Raw genomic sequence first — 22,119 nt, forward strand, 5'->3', positions numbered from 1 at the left:
CCCGTCGGAACGACGGCGGCGCCAAGAACACAACGCTGCCGATGCATGGCACTTGTCGGTGTGGGATGGAGCGCTAGCCCGAGACAATTTGAACAACTCGACAGCCTCTCCTCGGAGCCAGGATTTTCGGTGACAGTAGGAGTTACATGCTTGAAACTGCTTGGATTTGGTGCCGTCGGTCGTTCCAGCGACAAGACTCGGATACGAATGAGCCAGCAGGCTATCCGAGCTCAAAACGACTACATCTTCAATCTCCAAGTGCAGGCGGACAAGTATGCTCGCCTCATTAGCAGCGTAAATGTGCGGATCCATGCGATCGACGACGAGTGGAAGTCTGTGCGTGAAAAGTTGGCCGAGTTGCGGCTGAAACGCAACGAAGGTGACCAGCGCGGCGGTGGCGTGAACGCCGTCAAATCGAAAATCATGAGCGAAAGCCGAGAAGTCGGCAAGTTGGAGAATCGATTGGCTGCGTGCAGGACACGGTGAGGCCGCGGAGAACTGTACGTTATACTGACAGGACGGAACCACAGCGAGTGCAAACTGGCGGCGACTAACACCGAGCTCAAGAAAAAGATCGACGGTCTGCGCGCGAGTCGGTTGTTTAGCCAGTCTGTGTTTGAAAAGGTAGGGACAGCACTCGTCGCACTGGCATTCACGGGAGCCACGGCGGTGGATAGAATCAAAAGAAGCTGCGCGACATCCAACGCCAAATGCAAGAAACGTTCAAGCAGTCCACGTTGATCATGGCGGAAAGGGACAAGGTACAGAGTGGAAAACGATTTAAAGGCCAGCGCGAGACTCACCGCCGCGCCCAGGTCGTTGCCCAGGCGCAGAGCTTGTCCAACATGAACATGGAAGAGCAAGACGCGTTCGACGAAATTTACCAAAACTTGGCCATGATTATCACGAGGGAGAAGGAAAACGCGGGTAATTCGGACACTCGTTCTTCCGCCGTGACAAGAAAACGATGGCGCAGAGGCGTTCCGGAAAGAAGCGATGAAATCCGAGGCGCTGGACGCCCACGAGGACGGATATTTTCGAGGCAACTTTCGCATCGACGAAGAGTCCGAGATGAAGCAAACTCTACAAAAACTCGACGTGGCGGTGCGTGGTGCCAGTCCATTCGGACACGACTCATGTCGACCCATAGCTTCGCGACGACAAAGCAGCGATCGAAAGCGTCAGCGAGCGGCTCAAAGTCCACGAGTCTACATTCAAGAGCATCATGGCAAGGAACACATCGTGTGGGATGGTTGTCCTGACGTCGAGCCGTAGAAACTCGTCGGAACCGACGACCACCACAAGCTCGTCGACCTGTACACGAAGAAGGAAGAGGAGAACTTTGCGCTCTTTCGCTACGTTCAAGTGCGTACACTCTGCTCCGTTGGATGGCACCTCACGCCCGAGCACCCCTCCCCTGCTTGCGTAGAATATCAACAACGAATGCGAGCAGCTGGAAGAGCAGACGCTGACTTTACAGCAAGAACGGCAAAAGTACCGACTGTTGCTCGATCGATTGCACATACTGTTGGCTTGTCTAGGTACTCGGACGAGCTCAAGGAAGGCAGCGCGAACATGCGAAAGCGCCTCATTGAAAGCTTGGAAGAGACGCGGCAAAAGTTCGACCGACGGCGTCGACCCAATGCTCACGTTTGCTGTAGAATTCTCCGAGAGAATGCAGAGTATGAACGGCTCCGGCAGTCGGCTCAGCGCGAATTTGGCCCGATTGCCCGCGCCGTGGACAAGTTGTACAATTCGCTCGGGTGCAATGAAATGATTCCGGTGCGATGGACACAATTCTTGTCCACGCGGGTACTCAATGCCGTTGGTAGCCGTCCAGCGGCCCCGTTCCGCCCTCGGCCTCTGGAAAGGCCAACGACGATCGGAACGCTATGATGATTCGAATGAGCTCCATGAATGACCTCTTGGCAGCCCACGGCATCACGGAAGGCAATATTTTGCAGTTTCTCGCGGTTCGACCATACGTAATGGCATCCCGTTCACCTGACCTACGCGAACTAGATCATTGAACAGCGGAGCAACGACTTGGTCGAGCAACTCACACGTCGGCTGCAACACAAGAATCCGCAAAACTTGGCCACGACGTCGTTGGGTGCACACCTCCAGCCGAGCGACCCGAACCGCGCCAACGGCCTGCACCTCAGCTTCAATTTGAGCCAAGCACCGCCTCTGCTGCACGCAAGTGAAACGAACGGGGAGACGGACAACACGAGCGGCGACGAAGACGACAGCTTGGTGCCCGTATCGACCGCCGAGTTGCAGCGAAAGGCGGCAAAGTCGTTGGCCCAGCAACTCAACAACGCCAAGGGATCGCCCACTCGCAACAAAAAGAAAAAGCAAAAATAAACGATTCCACGCAACCCATGTTTGGATTTGTCTCAACCTTGTGTGGTCCAACCAAAATGGAAGAGACAAGCGGGAGATATCGGCAGGCAGCATGTAGCTGCCACACTGTTGCAGGCGATTTTAACATGGGGACCCTTTGAACGCGGCGATGAGGGCCCCACGGGCCTGCAAACCTCGCCAATTCAGGCCAGAACGACCCCGTCGAAAGATGCCAGCCAAGTCAACTTTGGACATTGTGTCGACCGAGAATAAATAGATGGATCGAATATTTCACATATCCGACTTGAACGGCGTATCGAGGGGTCGAAGGATGTCCAAGTAGACGGGTTTGACGTCTTTGAACTGCTTGGAGAACGAGGCGGCAGACGCCATGGTCGATTTTCGAGCGACAAACCCGACGGCGCGGGACACTTTTCGCAGCGTGTCGGACGGTTTTTGGAAAATCGTGCTCGATCTGCGTTTGAGCATGGCTTGGTCGATCTTAACTTTGGCGGGCGACCGCAGCTTGCCCTTCATTTGGACGACAGTTCCGCGACGGCCTTTCAAGTTGCCTTGCAACGACGACGGTGCCTTCAACTTGACGGACAAAATTCCGTAGCTAGCAGGTGGTAGTTTTGCCCGACCTTTGGCAAGCTGCGACTGGATTTCTTCCGCCGTCAACGGGGGAAATTTGGCTTCGGGGACGCGTGGCGTTGTCGAGAGTGGTTTTAACGCCGTGCCATCGAGTTGGACGTTTGGTTTGGCGAGTTCCGATCCAGGGCCTTTGTACAATGGGTCACACCATTGCGCCTTCATGTTGTCGCGATGGGCAAACGTATGGCGAGGTGAGGTCGGATACAACGAATCGCGCGCGGCGCCGACGTCGAGGAACGGATCTGGCAGCATGGAAAGTTACGCGCACTCGTTCTTTATACAGTTTGGATGCACCGACATGGAGGCGACTCGGCACGAGTGGGAAACGGAGGGTCGACGATGTTCAGCGAGGGAATGTGGGCTTCCAGAGGCTGGGGGTCGTAGTGGCTTGGACCAGGCTCGGGGCTGGGAGGGCGCGAATCGGCGAGGAGTCGGGAGCACACTGTATCCAAGCTGACCGCCCCTGCTTTATTTGGATCTAAATACACGTGAAAACCCCACGACGTTCAACGGAGAACTCCACGACAAGATGAGTACCCAAAAACACCCACAGCTCGACAATGTCGGTTTCCGTGGCGTGGGGAAAGATCCACTGGATGCCTTCAGCGAGTCCCTTGAAACAGAGGCCCGTGCGTTGGCGATGCAGCTTCTTCAAGTCGATCGAGGAGGACGCCGCTCGGCGCAGCGGAGGAAACGACACCCGACGATGCAACGGGCTCTCTCCGGGCGTGGTCGGTGGATTGTGGCCCTCAACGACCGGTGCGCTCGTGTACTTAGCGTTCAGGAGAGCCGCGTTGTCGTACATGAAGATCAGGCGCGAATAAATGTCCTGCTGCGTGATGGGCGACCGGTAGAGCTGTCGCAATAGCTCCACCAGGCGATTTGGCGTTTGCCTAGTCCAGTTTTATCCTTTCATGTCATCGTGTAGGCAGAGACACGATGTCGTACGATGTTGCGCCGCCATCGGCAAACACGGCTTCCGGCCACACAATGTTGGGTGGGATGTACAACTCGGTCTCGGGGTTGGTCGACGCGTCGTCGTCCGCATCGGTTGGAGAAGAGGTCGTCGTCACATTCACACGCGCCGTCGGCTTGGCCGCCAAGTCGCGAAGAATTTCAGGCAGGTTGTCGACCCTACAACATGGACCGCGCTGCTGCTTGAGCTGCTGGAAGTGCTCGTTGCGTGTACCGTTTTGGAGGGATGGGGGTCGTCCGGGGATGGTGGGTGTCTTGTATTTTCCAACTCGTCGTTTTGAGTCGACCGCTGTAAAAGTTCAATTTGGGCGTATGCTTCAGTTCAAAGTGCTTTTGCCACGCCAGGCGCGCGCCGCCATCTTGATGCATACTTTGTTTGATCATACTGATTCGCGTCTGCCACGTGCGCCACATGACAAACCTACAAACGAAACGACATGACCTCGACGATTCCGGACGTCGTCGCGGACCAGGTCGAGTCGGTCACCGGGCTAAAGTCGCGGTCGTTCAGACTCACTTGGATGGACACGGGTCTGCGTACTTGGCGTCAGTCGAGCTTCCTTAGACACTCCGACGTACCCTTCCGATGGCATCGACGGCGTCACGCACGTCAGCACTTCCGTCGAGTCAAAACCCGCCCGGACCATGACGCAATGGTCATCGTCTGGAACAACCTGCCACTTGGACTGTTGGGTTTTCGGGCACGTGATGAATTGCAGCAGTGTGAAGCGCACGGACAACGTGTCGGTCGCGACAAAGTTGGCGCCACGAATGGTCAACGTCGTGCCGCCCCAGATCGGCCCGTCCGACGGACTGACTTGCGAACATTCTGGAACGTGGTGGTACAATTGCAACCGCATGGCTTGGCCAGTGAACTGTGTCGCACGGTTCGATACATCGCATTTGATACCCGGCGGACATCTTACCGCAGTCACGGTTTCTTTTCCCAGCGACACGTCCACGTCAAGCCACGAGCACGGGTTCTCGTTCGCGTCGAACGTGGTGGCTGTCGGGACTGCGCAATGAATCGCTCCATCCTTGTACGTGCCTCGAACAAGCAAAGGTTTGGTCGTCGAGTTCTCGCATGTGAATGACACCTATGCTGCGATGACTGCAGGCACACCGGACAGGGACTACCGTGATGTGTCCAGTTTCCACGAAATTGGACCCGACGATGCGCAGCGGGGGGTTGCCGCTCGCAAACACCCACGACGGATCGAGCCGCAGAATCTTTGGGGCATTGCATATCACGAGCGTTCCAGGCATGTCGATAAAGTCGTGGCCGTTCATGGCGATCTTGATCTGGACGACGGAGCCTGTCGACCGGCCGTGATATGTACACGTGTGATGGTCGCCTCGAGTCAGTGGTACCTGGCGGGAAATCGGGCGCCCAGCACTCCATTTGCATGGACGACATGACAGACAACGTTGCGATGGCATCGTCGAGCTTGATGTCTTGAGAGCCTTTTCGAGGCACGTGGACAAACTTCGCCTTTGGGTTGTCGACCGACCCAAAGTTCTCCCCGCGAAAGATGAGCTTGGTCGTGTAGGTCGCGTTGGCCGACTGAATCGTGTGCACGACGGGCGTCTCGAATACTTTCCATTCGTTCTGAGGCAGTTCGGGCATCGCAGCAAGTTCCTTGACTTGAAACGCATTCCACATGTCGTCCGCGGTCATGGCTACGTTGGTGCTGGACGCGTCGTGCTCCGGCGGAAGGAAGATGCTATTGAAATCCATCCCGTTCAGCGCGACGAGGAGTGTAAAACATGGCTTGGAAGCGCCTTTCGTCGGCGGTGTTGTGCAAACCAAGTGCGTTGGCGAGTCAAACTTGGCGTTGACAACCGTGACAGGTACCTGTGGATACCACCGTCAAACCCAGCGCAGTATATCCGTCCTCGTACCGATGCAAACACGTCGGTCTCGACGCGGAACGATTGTTTCAGGGCTGCGTAATGCTCCACGCCCTACGCCCAGACGGCACGAGTCAGGACGGCGAGGCGATCCTCGACGGGTGTGCTCGACGTACCCAAAGGAACGCAATGCGAATGCACTTGGTGTCGACAAAGTTGTGGCCATGAATGCTCAGCTTGCTCCCGCCTCGCGACGGAATGCACTTGGGTGCGATGCTTTCAATCACAGGCAACGGCTGGACGTAATACCTGCACGAACCATGAGACTGCCAAGCGTTGGTTGAATGCGACTGCCAAGCGTTAGAGTCGACCGGGGGCATACGTGATGGGACATTGGGAAATGAAATCCTGGCCATTCAATGCGAGCTCGACCACAATCTCGTTCGGAATGACGTGTGCCGCTTGCTCCGTGCGTCGTGAGGTCATGGGTGCGCGCTGCAACATCGAGTGCTGTCGGCTACAAGGACACAAGATTCAGTCCATTCGAGCTCGACATCGTTCGAAGGCTTCAGCACGTACTCGCCACCGCTTTGAGGACGTGCGGGTTTGACCCGCCTAGACGTGCGCACAGTTGAAAACGAACAAGAAGCCATGTCGAGATCGTACTTCGCAATGGCTTCGGCATGCATGGTTTTCTTCATGACCGAGCGGAGCTTTCCCCGCAGAGTAGACTCTCGGACACTTGACTCGCGTTTGAGCACCATCGGCTCAAAATGAATAAACAGCTCGATTTCGCCTCGAGACGTTGCCGACGGTTGGGCCGGCGACAGCGCGGCCGTCGCATCGGTGCCGCCATCGCGATCTTTCTCTGCAATGTCGTGGAGCACCTGTCGAGCTGTACGCTGAGGCTGTGGCGCAACGATGGCGCACTGAGGCGGATTCAGCGAAAACCATGCACGAATCAACACAGTGTGGTGGACGTCGCGCAGCGGAAACGTGATGGTTCCAAGCACTTCGTTGCGCATCGACTTGACTTCGTGCTCGACCGTGATGACCTACGGAATGCATGATCTTGACATCGCATGGCATCCCGTACCAAGTCTCCGTGCCGATGGCCTTCATCGCTGCACAGTTCAAAGTCGAACTGTTGGTTGAACACTGGATTACAGCTGTAGTCTTTGGTGGCACTGCGCAGTCGCTGGTTCTCCAAACTGAGCAACACCACCGGACACAGAGCTTGGTTACTGCCCGTGCTCCCGTTGCTGGGCAGTTTGAGGTTCCGCGCCCGCAGCACCGTGACGAAGAGCCCGCTGTTGCGAATCCAGAGTTTGGGCACGTTCGGGTCGTCCTTGCTCGTTCCTGAAAGGAGTTGAGGTGTCGCGACCGGGACCTACAGACACGCATCGAGTTGTTGATGGCTGCACACTACAAAGAAATTGAACCACACACCGTGAATCGAGGTAAGCGACATCGAACGATGCCGTTGCCGCCATCGGTTGTGTGGGTCGTTTGGGCTTGGCCTAGAACAAAGCAATCGGAACGTTTTCGGCGTGCCACCGCCACACCTTTCATTCGGAAGCGGCACCGTCGATCGGCGAGGGGCAACTGCTGGCACGAGTTTTCCCAACACTCGACTGTGTGGACCATCACATCGGTGGCCCCCGGCACGAGATGTAACGTTGGGCTCAAACTACGCAAGACGGGCACTTTGTAATACACAAACGGAACACCGTCGTTCGAGTAGGCGGCATCTGGACCCCCCAGGGACACATCCAGCTGAAAACAGTATGAGGTGGTCAGGATTCTTCTTCATCGCGTGGATCGAGACCTGTACCATCACATGGAGCTTGTCCAGACCAAGGCGACACGGAGGGGTGTAGCAATGCAGGATGCCGCCATGCAGCTCGCCATGAACAAAGCTGCGCTCGATCAGCTTCTGGTTTCGAAACATGGAGAATCGAATCACCGGCGGGTGGTCCACGAGCTGACACAGCGACAAGTTCGTTCCGTGGAGGGTCAAGAACGAGTGGCCTGGCCGATCAACCCCGACAATGGTGAAGCCGCCACGGCCATGTCGTTGGGACGTACCTTGAATCGGACCGCCGCTCGGCACGACATCGGACATGTCAAACATGCGCAAGAGCGCAGCTACCGTCAACGGCGTGTACGTGTGTCGATCGAAACTTACGCAAAAGACCGCATTCCGCGATTGAAGCTTTGGAGGCACGTCACACCGCAGCTCGGTCGTGCTCACAAAAGCCACCGGCAGCTCGACCATCTTGTCTTCGTGCACCTACGAGAGAGTTGGTCATGTTCTAGGGCCACCTGCCGCGGACTCACCAGGAGGCTGTCCAATTTCGACTGAATGACAGCGTCTACGCATCGCGTGTACTGAGTTTCCATGGCGAAAACCATGCCCATCGACGACATGACAGGATGGCCGCACCGTCCTGGTCGTGGTCAAAGTCGAATGCAGGTGACAAGAAAGCAGCGCGGACAGAGATCATGCCCGAGTTGAAAAATCCTTGGCCGCGAATCGACACGGTCCCGCCGGTCGTGTACGGAATAAACGGAGGCTTCAACTGGGTCAGGCGCGGCAGCTCGTACACATGAAACTGCACGTTGTCGTCGGCTCGTTCCTGGTGCCACATGTACTGCCCGCACGTGATCTGAACGCTCAGCGAACACGCCTGCGGTAGAGGTGGAGTCTGGGCCACAATCATTTCCGTGTCCTGCAGCGGTGAATTCAGCGTTGCCGTGAGCTCGACCGTCCGCTTTAACGCGTTGGACCGATCCGAGTTGTCGAGATGCACGACTTGCCGACACGGCATTCCTGGCTGCAAGTCAGGCATGACCCACTTTCCCGTCGCAATTGTTTTGACTAGACCATGCCCATGAGTGACAGCTCCACGTTGATCGAGTTGTAAGCAGTATCGTGGCGAGGGCGCGTACATGTTTTGGATCTCATTTTTGCACCTTCGTCCAGATCGCCTACGTCGGACGCCGCGCGAAGCGTTAGCATGACGGTCTTGGCATGCCCCAGCACTTCGAATTGCAGCGTTTCGTTCCACAGCACGGTTCCCAAATCCTTTTTCAAGTGGTACAGCATGCGCCGACACCCCGTCGCGACCGGATCGTCGTCGTTGTACTGGACAAGCAAGCTGAAAACAAAGCTGTTTTCACTGTACGTGCGCCCGGCCACGGAGAGGCCGACGACCGCTACGTCCAAGAACTGGCGAAGCCGAATGTGGCCAGGAACGTCCACGACGTGGGTGGGTGTCCCAAACCGGACTTGAATCGCGTGGGTTTCGACAAATCCGACGCCCCGCACCTTGACCGGGGTGGACTTGCCTACACACGGCATGGAAGGAATGAAGGCAGCACGATGCGCGTGTACTATTACCATGGAGGCCACATGCAGGCTCGATCGATTCCAACTTCCATTGCCTCGGGTCGTACGAGCGTAACGTGTACGGATTGGAGAAGCAAATGTCGTTGATGGCCAGCCACATGGTGACTGGGCCAGCGCAGGTAAACGTGGTTGGGACAACGCACTGCAGTGTGTACGTCTGGCCGCCGTCGTCGGTTGCAATGGCAGCTTGCGGAGCGACTCGCGTGAGATGGTCCCCAGCCTTGAACGACACGGTGAGGTGTAGAGCGCAGTCTGGACTGGCTTCGAGAGATGTCCATGGCGCAAGTGCTTCCGGTGTTTCCCAGTGCTGATATGCATCGTCGAGTACTTGGAGCGAGTCCAACGGTGGTGGTGGAGGCAACCGAGGTGCATCTACACGGATGTGACGTTTCAAGAGGACGACATGGAGCCGCACCGGCAGCAATCCATTGCGCAAGGCGGACAAAGTGCTTTCCAGGTCGAAATTGAATCGCCCCCACGACAAAAAGGCTCGACATGGACGCACAGTGTTCTTCGCGTGGCAATTCTTCATGCACGATCGTTTGGTCGTGGCTTAAAAGAAGCACGGCATCCAGTGATGTGCAAGGATCTGGACGATGCCGTGGCGCTTTGGCCAAGTTCACCCGAATGAAATACCATACGCCTTGGTGTGCGACGTCGTCGTCGTCGGTGGCGGCTGTCGCCGAGAGCGCCTCGATATCGACATCGTTGGCTGTTTTCGGGCCGGCCGTCCACGCGACATTCCCGGCCGCATCCACCAGATCAAAGCACCCCACGGCACAAAGACGATGGCTGGAAGATGGTTTCTTGACCAGAACGACTTGAGTTGGTACGTCCATGTCGCGTACAACCCTCCGAAACGTGTTGTAATTGTCGTTGAGATGCACCGTCAACACCACTTGTCCGCCTTCCCAGTCTGTCGCGTCCACGTCGAACGCGCCAGAGTCGACGACGTCCACATTCATCTGCAAATGCACAAACGTCAACTTGTTCAAGCATGTGCAAGGGGTATACCAGGGCGACGATCCAACCAAACACCCGATTACGTGCCGTGACTTGAATGACACCCCGACTTGGGCGGCTTTCGTCGGCAAAGATCACCTCGATGTGATGGGTTCGCCGAGGACGCCACACGGGCTCGTCATCACCAGCGATATAGCTTGGGCTGCTGCCACTCGTAGCGCCCAACGTCTTTAACGTCGATAGTGGAGGGTGCGAGTCCATGGCGGCAGTCGGGGCCGCAAACCGCCTGAATCGTGAACTTGTTTCTGGCCAATGTCCCTGGCTAGGGTACAGCAAGTCCGCCACGGACGACGCGGCGAATTTGACGGTCATATGATGCCCTCCTTGAAACGGGAACTGCCGGGGAAAACAGTCCATGATATGCACGGGACGATGGACTTGAATGGGGTCATGCAACTGCGTAAACTCTTGCGAATTCAACGCAAACGAGACGCGGTATTTGCCGTCAGTCGGGAAATGCGGCAAGTCGCATACAACGCTGCCTAGTCAGGCTCGCTCAGCACGCAACAAAGCGCAGGTTGTGCTACCTGCTTGAACAGAGCACGGAAGCAGAAGTTCGTGCGCTGTGTCGTCCGTGATGGACTCGAACTTGATACCCGCACACTTGGAATCGTAGAGCGCAGGCGCTTCGAAACCTGTCAGAACGAGCTGCCGCAGGCGGTGCGAAGTGGTATGGAGGCCCGCCAGAAGGTCGAGGTTGGTCTGGGGGACGTGAAGTGGCCCAAACGTCAAGTTTGTACATGTCAGGGGAGTGTAAAATCGAAATGGAGCACTTCGCGGGAGAAACTGCTCCCCGCCGTTCAGACTAAAGTCAACCAGCACGTCCAAAAACGGATGGTCAGGATCGACCGCTCCAAAGCTCGACTCGTCGACGAGCAACGTATCAGGTGGCTGCGCCAGTTGGCGCACATGGACGTGGCCTGGGCGATTCAGCCGGGCGGACGTGTGCAACCGCGAAGAATGGGCTCTCGTGTTATGTTTTGCTCCGTGGTGGGGACCATGTCTGTGCTGCCCGCGAGTGTGATGAGCAGTCACCATCGTCATCGCGACAGCATGGAACTGGAGGGGGGCGGACGGCGGGGATATTTCGCACATGCGCTCAATTCGAGGCGCGCGGCACAAAATCAGCGGCGTTTTGCTCGTCGTTCCGTCTGGAAACGTGTTGGACACTTTGCCCGGGACAACACAAAACGCATGCTTGTTGGCAGCGCATTGAAACCTCACGTGGACTTGATTCGTATCGATCACATGCGTCGCTATATGTGGGGCACGTCATGGCCACGAACATCGTTGGCTGCGCGCCGGTAGCATACCTTGAACGGTCAAGATCGAGCCGCCAGTGAGTGGGCCACACGATGGCACAACTTCCGTGATGGTGGGTGAGTCGTAGCAGTGAAACTTTTCTTTGGCCATGTGGACTAAGCTGCTGTCGACGCTACGGACAAAGAGCTTGAGATGCTTGACCATTGTCATCGTGATGTCCGTCGTACTTGCGAATGTCTCCAAGCAGTAACTCGACCGTCGCGACACACGGGAAGCGAAATGGCGGGGCCCGGCAAAGCACAGTACCGAGTTGGACATCGACCTGCAAGACGCAGCCAAGGCACGATGAACTTCGAGACTTGTACACTGCGTTAACACACCTCAGTCGAGACCATGACACTGTCGGGCAGCTTGGCGGCCGACGACGACTGTCCGATCCATCGTACGGGCGTGAATTGGATGTGGCATTTGCAGTCGGTACGCAGTAGCATTTTGATGAATCGGTTGCTGCCACACGCGAGGACGCGGGATCCGCCGCTCGTTGCGCCAATTGTTGTCGCAAGGAAGAACGGCGGCGCAAACACCCGGAACGGAAACAAAGGACGAATTTTGTGAACAGCCAGAGGACTCATGTGCCGTGGGTCGGGGTAGTCGGATTCTGTGTACTGCTGGCCATTCAAACTGAATTCGACGCGGTAGTAGCCGGCCTCGACGCTGCCTTGCGTCAAGAGGCACGTGATGGTCCTTCGACCAGTCTCCTTGTCGCAGTCGACGCCGCCGGGCATCGTCGAATCATTCATCAAAACCACAGAGCCCGTCATCACGATGGGGATTCGGCCCTGCCATGGGATAATCTGGACTTGAATCGGCGCCCCAAAATCCTACCAACGACACAGTCACGGGACCAAACGAATCCCATCCCTTACGGCAATGTGGTCGCCATGTAGTGTGATGGTTGTGTCGGCATCGATTTGACCCCACTGTGGCGTCATGGCCAGTAGCTGTGGCGGCGTGTAAAATTGATATGCAACACTATCGTCGACCACAGCACAGTGCTTTGTGAGGGACGACGTGCTCGATCGAACCACGGTCGGATAATCCAGGCCATTGAGGCTGATCTCGATGGAAACGACGTGCGGGCCATCGACAGGCGGCGAAATGAACCCGAGGGTACCATCGGGAGCAAAGACAGCCGGCACTACAACCGGGGGCACGTCATCCCGACTCGTCAACCTGAACGCGACTTCGCCAGTATCGATCGCACCAGGGCACTCGACGACCACCCATGTTTGTCCGGTGATGGGACCCGCCGCTGGCGAGATGCGTCGAATGGGAGGAGGGGGTGTGTAGTACAAAAAGGTCACGTTCGTCGCGACGAAGAAGACGCAGTTGTTCAGAGACAGGTAAAAGTGGACGTGCGCTGGTTGCGGCCACGCCGGGGTTGCAAACCAGATCGCTCGAGTGACCGGGTCAAACTCGGCTGTGACGCGCTGGCCTCGTCCTGAGATCGGATCGACGACATTCACCACTGCACGGACTAGCGCCAGGTCGACAGGAAGTCCGTTCGACACATGGAACTGAATGACCGTGCCGCCTCGAATGGACCCGCTATGCGCGCACTTGAAGTCGAGGGCAAGTGTTGTCGCGGCATGGAACTCGAACGACAAACTGTCGTGGTGCGAATACTGCTGGCCATTGCACGACACGAGCACTTTGGCGCGGCCGATTTGGTCGACTCGAGGCGTGAGGCACGTCACAATCTCTGGCGTGACAAACTTGCCTTCGACCACGTACTCTTTCCCAGGGAATTCAAACATAACCAGGGTGACGCCGGTGGCGACAAATCCATGGCCTTGGATTTCCATCGGGGTGCCGCCACAGACGGGCCCAAAATGGACAGTCGAGTGGGCGGTGTCGGGACAAGCGACTAGTGGCGGCGGAAACGCTTCAAAGTGGACGGGGAAGCCACCGATTTTGACCGGCTGAAAAGCTTGTTGGTTGAGAGCCATGGACATCAAGTGATTTCCGGGCGGCAGGGGAGGCACGACGCATGAAATTTCGTTGTCGCGGCGAGATCCGCACACGTAGACGTCGCCGAAAAGCAGCGGGATTTGGTCCTCGATCAATTGCATATAGTGCACTTGCATCGGGTCTACCTTGAGCGAGACGACAGTGCCCCCCGACGTGAAGCCGGCCAGCGGCTCGGCGCTCAACGTAGTCGGGGGGAAATAAAACTGTGACCCGAAAGGCAGTGGGCTGAATTGATCGTGGCGCGTAGCCAGCTCCAAACTGATCGGGATCACCTTCCAGCCCCCCACCGCCACCCGCCGTTTCGAGCTCCCACGTTTCACAGGACTCGTGGTAGCAGTTTGCGACGGCGCAAAGTCGACGGCAGCTCCTTCACCGACTGTCGCATCGGTCGCTAGTGGTGGACTAAAGTCAGCTGCACTCGGACATTCGACAACGATTTGTTCAGGCGAGATGAACGTCGCCACGAGGGTGCGAGTCACTTGGACTTGAGTTGTGTAGCCTACGGACTCTCGGATCTCGTTGAACGTTTCCTGACATTCGTGCCGTACCTGGAATCGTCGCGCGGACGAGTATTTCACTGGAGGGATCAAATCCGTCGCCAAAAATGTGCAGCTCCGTTGCATGTTCAAATGGGGCGGCGATCGGCCAGATGCGATCGACTTTTGGGATTGAATACACAGAACACAGCGACAGGAGATTCCCGACCTACACGAGCCATGCAGCATTGAGTCACAACGACGCGATCGACGGCACAAAGGCGCCAGCGCACCTCGAGGAAGTGCTGGCCATTCAAAGCAACTTCAACTTGCACTTGGATCAACTGACTCGGGGACGAGACGACCGACGCCAAAGGCGGACATTCCCAGTCAATGTAACTCGATGACCTATATGCAGGGATCGACGCGGTCAGCTGTCGCAGTGGTTGGTCAGGTTACCATGACGTTGCAACGACGGGCTGCATGTTGGATTTAGTCACTGGAGCATTCGCACACAAGCGGTGGGCAACCTACTCGCGCCGATGTGAGCTGTGCCATGTCGCCTCCCATCGGACCTTGAGCCGCACTTTAATCCTGTCGCTGACGATTTCAGGCTGCAAGTACACGCGTTGGGTTGTGCATAGTTGCAATGCCATGCCCGCTGGCTCGACGCGAGTCATTCGGTGCTGCCGGTAAAAGACGAACGGAATCCCGATGTCCGTGTATTCGCAGCTATTGAGCGACAGGTCCAACCGACTGTACACCACCGACTGGACAATCTTGAGCACGGGGGTTTGGCACACAATCGCGCCGTTGGCGTCGAGTTTTCCTTCGACGAATTGCGCCACTTGTCGCGTATCTAGCGCGGACGAGGTCACACGATGGCAACGACTCGAAAGAATACCTCGATCCGAGTCAGGCTTGGTGTATGTGAATCGGACTTGAATGCTGCCCGTGTCGATGAATTCGACGCCTTGGATCACGACAGTCGAGCCGACCTGGGACGGCGAGCAGATCGGGGACACCGCCACGATCGCCGGCGCCTTGAAAAATAAAAACTGGTTTCGTGTAGGCACCACTATGTTTTGGAACGAACATTTGGTGTACTGCTGGTCGTTCAGGGAGACGTAGATGTCGCAGCACCCGAGAGCGAACGACGGCGCGCAGCACATGAGCGTGAGCGAGTCCCCAAACACGTCCGAGTGCCGTGTCGGGTCGAGTTCGATGAAGCCTCGGACCTTTCGATGCGTCGCTCCAGCACTAAAAACAACGCTCACGGTCCCTCCGTGATCGACAAGGTGGAGGCCTTTGAGGCGAAGCACTCCCCCGCCTTCCTGCGACGACGACGTCGGCCAGATGTAGTTGATTTGCGGCGGCGTGTAGAATAAAAACAGCAAGAACGAATCGTCGACGTCGAGGGCGGTCTACTCAACGTGTGACGTCCAAACTCGCCACGTCAGAGTCGTGCAACTTACGCGAAACTTGACAGAGTTCGACGTCGGGTCGTCCGGTGGAATGTAATCGACTCCCTGGTTCAAACTCACTTGGACTTTGGTGAGGTGGACGGTATCAATGGATGGCCAAGGAGGCGTCGTGCACGAGATCACGCACGCGTCCTGCCCATGGTCCATCCTGCCGACCACCGACGAAAACACGTGGCTGCTTCCTTTACTCGTAAACTTGACGGCAATCGGCAAGTTGGCGGGCACAGGATGATTCATGCGGATTTGTACGTGGGTGCCGCCAGAGTTGGGGCCGTGATGCATGGAGAGAGACCGGACGGTGTACTGGCCAAAGTAAGTAAACGGGAGCCGCCCATGGAACTTGACGCCGTCCAGCGAGATGGAGACAAACACGTGAAAAAGCAAAGACGACTTGGTGTCAAAGCCCGGCGACGTGCACAGAATGACACCAGCCTGGTCCATGTCGGGCTCGCCATAGACCACTTGGGCTGGAGTGTCTGTGTCTTCAGGCTCGAACTTCACTCGAATCACCTAGAAACGATCACAGGATGCGTCGATAAAGCTCTTGGACAGCGCACCTTCGTCAGCTTGAGGGCTGATCGTAAGAGCTGGAACGAGTCGGCTGCGTCGTCCTCGAGAACGGGAAGTTGGATTTCTACTTGCAAGAGTCACTGAATTCGGGCAGGACGACGACAATGCGTACGAATGGGAGTGCCGCCTGCGATCGAGCCTTCCGTCGGCAACAGAGCTATCGGCAATCGTTCGCGGTATAATAACCCTTGAATGACTTGGAGACAAAAGTGTTCTCCATGGTTGCACGACACGGCGAACTGGGCCAGTCCATGCCGAGACTTGGGTGGAATCGCCGTGGTAATTTCTGTTGGCGACGTGCACATTCCGTTCAAGTTGACGAAGGGCAGCGGCTGCTGCTTGCCGTCGCGAGTTGACGGGTCCACCTGTGCAGAACAACATCAGGTCTTCTCTGAGGCGGGGGACGCATTGAACGAACGATGTGCTGGAGCTGGACAATGATCTCTCCCGTCTCAAGGAAGTAGTCTCCACTCAGCACGACTTCCGTGTTGTGCGTGCTACCAAGTATGCTCAGGAACAAAAGCGCGCGGGTCAATCGTTTCAGTACTTGCTGATGGCGAGGCATCTTGGCTTGATACCGCATAGAGTGTAATCCCGCAACACTGTGTACCCCAAGCTCTCGAAAAACTCGACTTTGTTGAGCGTCACGTGGACTTGCATAATGCCTACCACGGCCAACGCGTTTTAGCTTGCGATAGCAACGAGTAGCAGTGAAACCGATGGCAGCTCTTGGCGGGTCAAATTCCAGCATGAGTTCGCCGTTTACGGCACTGGAAGCATTCCAAGTGGCCGCCCGAATGACCTGCACTGACGTCTTTGTCTTGTCACTCACGTAGCTTACTCGGACAAAGACAGGCAAGGATGTCAGGTGCACCAAGGGGGCTGCCTTCAGCCGTGGAGAGAGGTCTTCGTCAACGCGGTGGCTCGGCAGGGAGTCCGAGTGGGTAGTCTTGGGGAGTTCGGGCGTTGTCAGGATGTACGACATGGCGTACCGATTGTTGAGAAAGAGAGAGATTTTGGCATCGGAAGTAGCCGATAGGGGCAAATGCATCGGCGACACTTTTTTCGTAGTGATCTCGGGGTACAGCACGAGCCTCAAACGAGGTGAGTCGGTGGTTTTTGATGTCGACGTGCCGCTGTTGTTGCAGTCTGTAAGTGTCAGAGAGACCTATTGTACCACAAAGTAAACATCCTGGCGTTGAGTCATGAAACGAGTACCCAAGCTTCGGCCAGAGATGCTTTGACCAAAGCTGTGACGTCTGGAAGTACGAACGAGAGCTGCGTTTCGGTAGCAAAGGTGGCTGGTATCTCGACGGTTTTACCCACGAGTGGGATGCTTAATTGGATGGTCAAGACAGTTGGAGGCCCTTTGAACCACAGCCCTTGGACGGTCATGCGTGCGCCGCCCTTGCTGGCAGCACATGTTGGATCGATCACGCGAAGCCGCGCCCGGCGCTTCTCCATGGCGATGTGCGCTACAGGACAAAGATTGCGACGTTTCATCCACCAATCAGCGAGCAGTTCCGGATAAATACGAGACATTTGAAACGCGTGACATGGCCATGCTCATGTCCACATGACCACTGCATGAACGGACCAGTTCCACCACTCAATTGTATTGTTGACGTAGGAGCGACCTGTGTGTACCAAAAGCGCTTTTGACGTGTAGTACCTGCATCACGGGCCCGACACGGCGAAAGGCAACTACTGGTTTCCCACGGCGACCGATAATTCATCACAAATGGGCTGCCTTGACGCACCGTCCTTTCGCGCCGTTGTATGCACAATACGTCTAGGTTATGCCCTGAAGCTGGCGGCATCGACATAATCGTTTGGCATGTATACCGATTTAACCGTCAGTGCCGTGGGGGTTCGTTTTCGAACGCCAGCAAAAGCAAAACGGAAAAACCCAACAGTGCTTCAACCGCCACCACTTTTCAACATGACGTCGGCGACTCCCACTGCGTTTGAGCTCACGGAAGAGTTCATTCAGAGCCGTCGCGGCATCCAGCTATACACTCGCAAATACATTCCGTCGCAATCGCATCACATCGTGTTTGTGTTTCTTCATGGCGTTGGAGAGCACTGTTCGCGGTACCACGACACGTTTACGACCCTGGCATCCCAAGGCATTGCAGTCCATGCATTGGATCACCATGGCCACGGACACAGTGAAGGTCCTCGATTCGACTGCGTTGCGTTCGATCACTTCACCGACGACATTGCGACCTTCACCGATCACATTCGCTCGGCGTATACCTCGTATGTCCCCACCGCTCTCGTCCGAGTTGGAGGCCTCACACTTGCCTCAGGTGCCATGACGTCAAGTACTTCCTCGGAGGCGTGTCCTTGGGTGGTTTACTTGCGGCAACCGTCGCAGTGGCGGCCCCCGATCGCTGGGACGGAGTCATTTTGTACGCTCCAGCCATCGGCATCGAGTACACGTGGATATTGCGACTTCAGTCCATATTTGCCCCCGTGTTGGAATGGCTCGTCCCCACGTGGGAAATCGTCCCTGGCGTGATTCCAAAATGTACGTTGCCTTTGTCGTTGCTCGAATGCAAACAAATGCTTAGGGATCAGCCGCAACCTCGAGTATTTGGACGACTACACGTCCGACCCGCTAAACAACCACCGACCGCTCAAGGTTCGGTTGGCCATGTCGATTGAGCGTTCGATGCACGCCCTCCTGTCGCGGCAATCGGATTTTCGCACGCCACTGCTCTTGTTTCACGGCACGGCAGACCTCGTGACGAGTCCAGTTATGTCTGAGCGATTCTTCAACGCAATCCCTGCTCAAGATAAAACGTTCGAGAGTCTGCCGGGCCAATTTCATGCGCTGCTGAATGAACCCGAGCGCGCGGCGACTGTCCTCGCCACGGTGAATTGGCTCAAAGCGCGCTCCAAGTTGTAGCTTTTTTTGCCATACATTTGAATCGAATTCGAGCCCGTCGACAGGGACATGACGCACTGTCATGCACGACCACTGCACGCGAGACTTGTCTGCCGCGCACACATCCTTCACCGCAAAATCTTCCACTGCCACACGCCATGGCCATGCACGCCGTCGCAACGCACAATGTGTTTTGCCATGGAGCGATGCATTCGAACTGCGCCGACAACAACTCAACTGGTTTGACCTCGCTTGCGACCCCAACCGCGTTTGCTTGCACCGACGTTGATGGCGACGACATCTTCCCATCTACACCGAGCACAAGGCTGACCGACAACTCCGCCATCACGATGCGTGATTGCGCGGCATTCGTAGCGCCAGCGCGCGCTTTCTTGGACTCCTCCAGCGTCGTCCGACCGCCGGCGAATTTGCCGAGTCGGCATCCCTTCCATGTAAGATGCCAATTTTAAAATAAATAGGACTACACGAACCTTGAAGTATATATAGCCTAGTGGTGGAGGGTACAAACGGGGGGAATTTACGTGCATCCGTGGCGTTGTCGCGGATACATTCACTTGATGTTAGTATACCTTTGACCACGCGACAACTCGAGTCGGACGTGTAGTTTACCGAGAGGTGGGTACGAATCCGAATAAAATCAACTGAATGTTTGTATGGGAAATTGAATTGTCGTGGCGATGCGAATCAACTTTGCGTACTGACTGGTGGCATTAGCCGAGTGGGATGGCGACCGAGAAGACGGCGCTGCTGAAGGCACCGGCGGACGACCGCGCCATGGCGCTCGAGTCTGCGATCGACGACGCGACGGGTGAAGGGGACCTGAAGAAGCTCGAGATGCAGCACCTGCTGCAAACCAAAGATTCGTGGACGTGGTACCGCCTCGCGTGCCAGTTTCGATTTGCGTACATGTCGTTTCTCGTGCTCATGGTGATCGTCATGTTTTCGTTCTCGACGTTGATGGAAGTGTTCTTCTCGGTGTTTCTTCCGTCGGCCCAAGCCGCCCCCGGCTTTGTCGTGCGGTGCATCGTGTTCCTGGGCATCCTGCCCTTCTTGATCATCCTCCTCTCGTACGTGTTTGAAGAGTCATGCCGATTCTTCATGGATTCGCTCGACAGTTCGGAAGGCAGTTTGCCCAACTTTCGCCTGAGTGTTGCTGTCGTCCTCCATTACCTTCGCCACCACAAGGAAATGCCCGAGGACGACGTCGGTCGAGCCATTACGTACGACCCCTACAAGGACGATAAGCCCGAGGTACGGTCGCCGTTTGGGACAGTCCTCCGCGAGCGAGCCTCTCATGATGGCGTTGCTCTAGACGGCAGAATCCAACACAGACGCCGAAACTAAGACGACGCACCACGTGATGCATCCCAAGTACCGGTGGAAGCTCGCGATTCGCCGCGTGATCGCGCGCCGCAAAGCTGCCATCGTGTTTGGCACAACGTCGTACGACGGGCCTCCGATCGACTACAGCACGTTTGTGATTGTGGACTTGATCTGCCCGGTGGTGTTTGAAGTGGCCACGTTGGCCGGCTTCATCTCGGAGCTCGTCGCGACGCAGTCCATCAACGAAGCATTCTATCGGTATCTCCGCGTCGGGTTCTTCACGATGGGGTTCTACCTCGCGCTCTGGATGGCATGCCACTGGTTTAGCAGCCGCAATAGCCGCATGCGCGAGCTGGTCGCCAACTACCACCGCACGCGCCGCGCGTTGGAAAAAAAGATTTCGATCATCGTGCATGAAGAAACGTTCAAGAGTTTCTGGCTCTTGGACTTGGGGTTTCGCGTGAGCCACACGGTCCAGCGCAGCATCGCGCGCGCGCCGGCGTGGTGCTGCGGCTGCTTCCAGTCCAAGACAACATTGCCCCACGATGCTCACGTGTCCATGGAGCCGTCGGCATTTGAACGGTGGCACAAACCCCACACGGACATGTGTTTGAACCCGTGGAAGCGCCTGTCGCTCAACGGCCGCCTCCTCGCGCTCTTCCCGGCGGTCGTCCTCTCGGCGTACTTGAGTCTGTTGTCGTTTTACGTCGGGTGGCCCTTGATGGGCTTCTTTCTCGTTGTCGGCGCCACCACGATCCAGCAGCGATTCCCTCAAGTGTTTGGCGACGCCTTTCGCCACTTTGTCACGGCCTTTATTCTCGTCTCGTTTGTCTTTTTCACGTCGTCGTTCGTGGTCGGGACGTTTGTCACGGGCGGCAACTTTAACGTGCGCCCGCCCCATGCCAACCAAGTGGTCGACGTGCCGCGCGTCGAAATGTGGGGCCAGATCCCTCGGTACGCCGTGTGCAACCTCAACCAGTCGGGCCTCGGCATTGTCGACTTTATCCTGCTTGCGGACGCAGCATACGGTCGCAACACGAGCCTCCAGCAGCAGATGCTCCACGAACGGTTTGATGGGACGGGGCTGCGCCATTGGAACTTTACGGACGCGAGCGACCCCGTGTTGGACCATCAAAAGTGGTTCCAAGTCGACTTTGTCGATATTAACACGACCGTCGTCGCGATTCGCGGGACAGCGTCCGCTGCCGATGCGCTCGAAGACATGCACTACTGGTTTGGCATCACCATCATGCAAGCTGCCAACGTCTTTATCCCGTTTCTGACGCAGCTCCCCCAGGACTTTGTCGTCCAGTTGCTCAGCATGAACGTGCTTGAAAAGATCACGCCGCCGCCAGTGTACACGAATCTGGTCAAGAAGGTGTCCGACCTGCGCGCCGCCGGCAAGCGCGTCGTCCTTACCGGCCACTCTCTCGGCGGCGCGATGGCGGCCATGGTTGGGGCCAAGACCCACACGCCTGCGATCTCGTTCTCTGGCCCCGGCCTCGCCTACACTCGAGGTCGCTTCCACCTCGACGAAGCCGACATCCGCGACTACGTCATGACGATCAAACCTGTCAGCGATATCGTACCCCGCGTAGACGTCCTTGGTGGCATGGTCCAGGACATCGAATGCCGCAAGACCAACCCACTTGCATGCCACGGATCGTCCACCCACGCGTGCGAGCTCTACATGGCGTGCGGCGACAAGCGCCACCGGGACTGGTCGCAAGCCACTCAATGTGCCGACTACATCGAGACCAAACCACAGTCGACGCCATCCACCGAACTCTAAGTCAT

General features: G+C 56.6%; 4 protein-coding genes across 7 annotated transcripts; 3 read left to right on the forward strand and 1 right to left on the reverse strand.

Annotated features, from left to right (window-relative positions):
* Positions 1-2,401, forward strand: H310_14378. Of its 2 annotated transcripts, XM_008882226.1 has the most exons (12): positions 1-482; positions 531-624; positions 678-761; positions 816-927; positions 977-1,104; positions 1,151-1,228; positions 1,276-1,365; positions 1,430-1,494; positions 1,542-1,619; positions 1,662-1,782; positions 1,833-1,973; positions 2,023-2,401. In XM_008882226.1, exons 1-12 carry the CDS (start codon positions 46-48, stop codon positions 2,365-2,367), a joined length of 1,773 nt encoding a protein of 590 aa, XP_008880448.1. In that variant the 5' UTR covers positions 1-45; the 3' UTR covers positions 2,368-2,401. The 2 variants fall into 2 exon arrangements, with proteins under 2 accessions (XP_008880448.1, XP_008880447.1); XM_008882225.1 differs by having other exon boundaries at positions 1,542-1,782.
* A 175-nt stretch (positions 2,402-2,576) lies between these two features.
* Positions 2,577-17,549, reverse strand: H310_14379 (the record flags this gene model as incomplete). 2 transcript variants are annotated; one of them, XM_008882228.1, is made up of 43 exons in its annotated part: positions 2,577-3,242; positions 3,299-3,893; positions 3,949-4,134; positions 4,190-4,396; positions 4,446-4,508; positions 4,555-4,850; positions 4,902-5,072; positions 5,113-5,291; positions 5,347-5,830; positions 5,878-5,940; positions 6,003-6,135; positions 6,209-6,343; positions 6,406-6,441; positions 6,493-6,881; positions 6,923-7,216; positions 7,276-7,346; positions 7,392-7,602; positions 7,661-7,857; positions 7,915-8,119; positions 8,167-8,201; positions 8,273-8,707; positions 8,779-9,177; positions 9,230-9,610; positions 9,654-10,203; positions 10,253-10,487; positions 10,533-10,743; positions 10,789-11,517; positions 11,575-11,696; positions 11,752-11,846; positions 11,905-12,405; positions 12,451-14,054; positions 14,104-14,260; positions 14,325-14,439; positions 14,491-14,561; positions 14,607-14,890; positions 14,936-15,455; positions 15,507-16,025; positions 16,073-16,149; positions 16,198-16,450; positions 16,504-16,582; positions 16,633-16,750; positions 16,803-17,253; positions 17,304-17,549. In XM_008882228.1, the coding sequence occupies 42 exons, from the start codon at positions 17,547-17,549 to the stop codon at positions 3,479-3,481; spliced, it is 11,922 nt and encodes a 3,973-aa protein (XP_008880450.1). In that variant the 3' UTR covers positions 2,577-3,242; positions 3,299-3,478. The 2 variants fall into 2 exon arrangements, with proteins under 2 accessions (XP_008880450.1, XP_008880449.1); XM_008882227.1 differs by having other exon boundaries at positions 3,299-3,478; positions 3,538-3,893; positions 10,253-10,743.
* A 437-nt stretch (positions 17,550-17,986) lies between these two features.
* On the forward strand, positions 17,987-19,107 carry H310_14380 (hypothetical protein). Its single transcript, XM_008882229.1, has 3 exons — positions 17,987-18,347; positions 18,398-18,618; positions 18,662-19,107. Exons 1-3 carry the CDS (start codon positions 18,028-18,030, stop codon positions 18,997-18,999), a joined length of 879 nt encoding a protein of 292 aa, XP_008880451.1. The 5' UTR covers positions 17,987-18,027; the 3' UTR covers positions 19,000-19,107.
* Positions 19,108-19,696: 589 nt separating this feature from the next.
* On the forward strand, positions 19,697-22,119 carry H310_14381. Of its 2 annotated transcripts, XM_008882231.1 has the most exons (3): positions 19,697-20,066; positions 20,115-20,250; positions 20,312-22,119. In XM_008882231.1, exons 1-3 carry the CDS (start codon positions 19,723-19,725, stop codon positions 22,112-22,114), a joined length of 2,283 nt encoding a protein of 760 aa, XP_008880453.1. In that variant the 5' UTR covers positions 19,697-19,722; the 3' UTR covers positions 22,115-22,119. The 2 variants fall into 2 exon arrangements, with proteins under 2 accessions (XP_008880453.1, XP_008880452.1); XM_008882230.1 differs by having other exon boundaries at positions 19,697-20,250.

The sequence above is a fragment of the Aphanomyces invadans genome, assembly GCF_000520115.1.
Source record: "Aphanomyces invadans strain NJM9701 unplaced genomic scaffold supercont1.68, whole genome shotgun sequence".
Lineage (NCBI taxonomy): Eukaryota > Oomycota > Saprolegniomycetes > Saprolegniales > Verrucalvaceae > Aphanomyces > Aphanomyces invadans.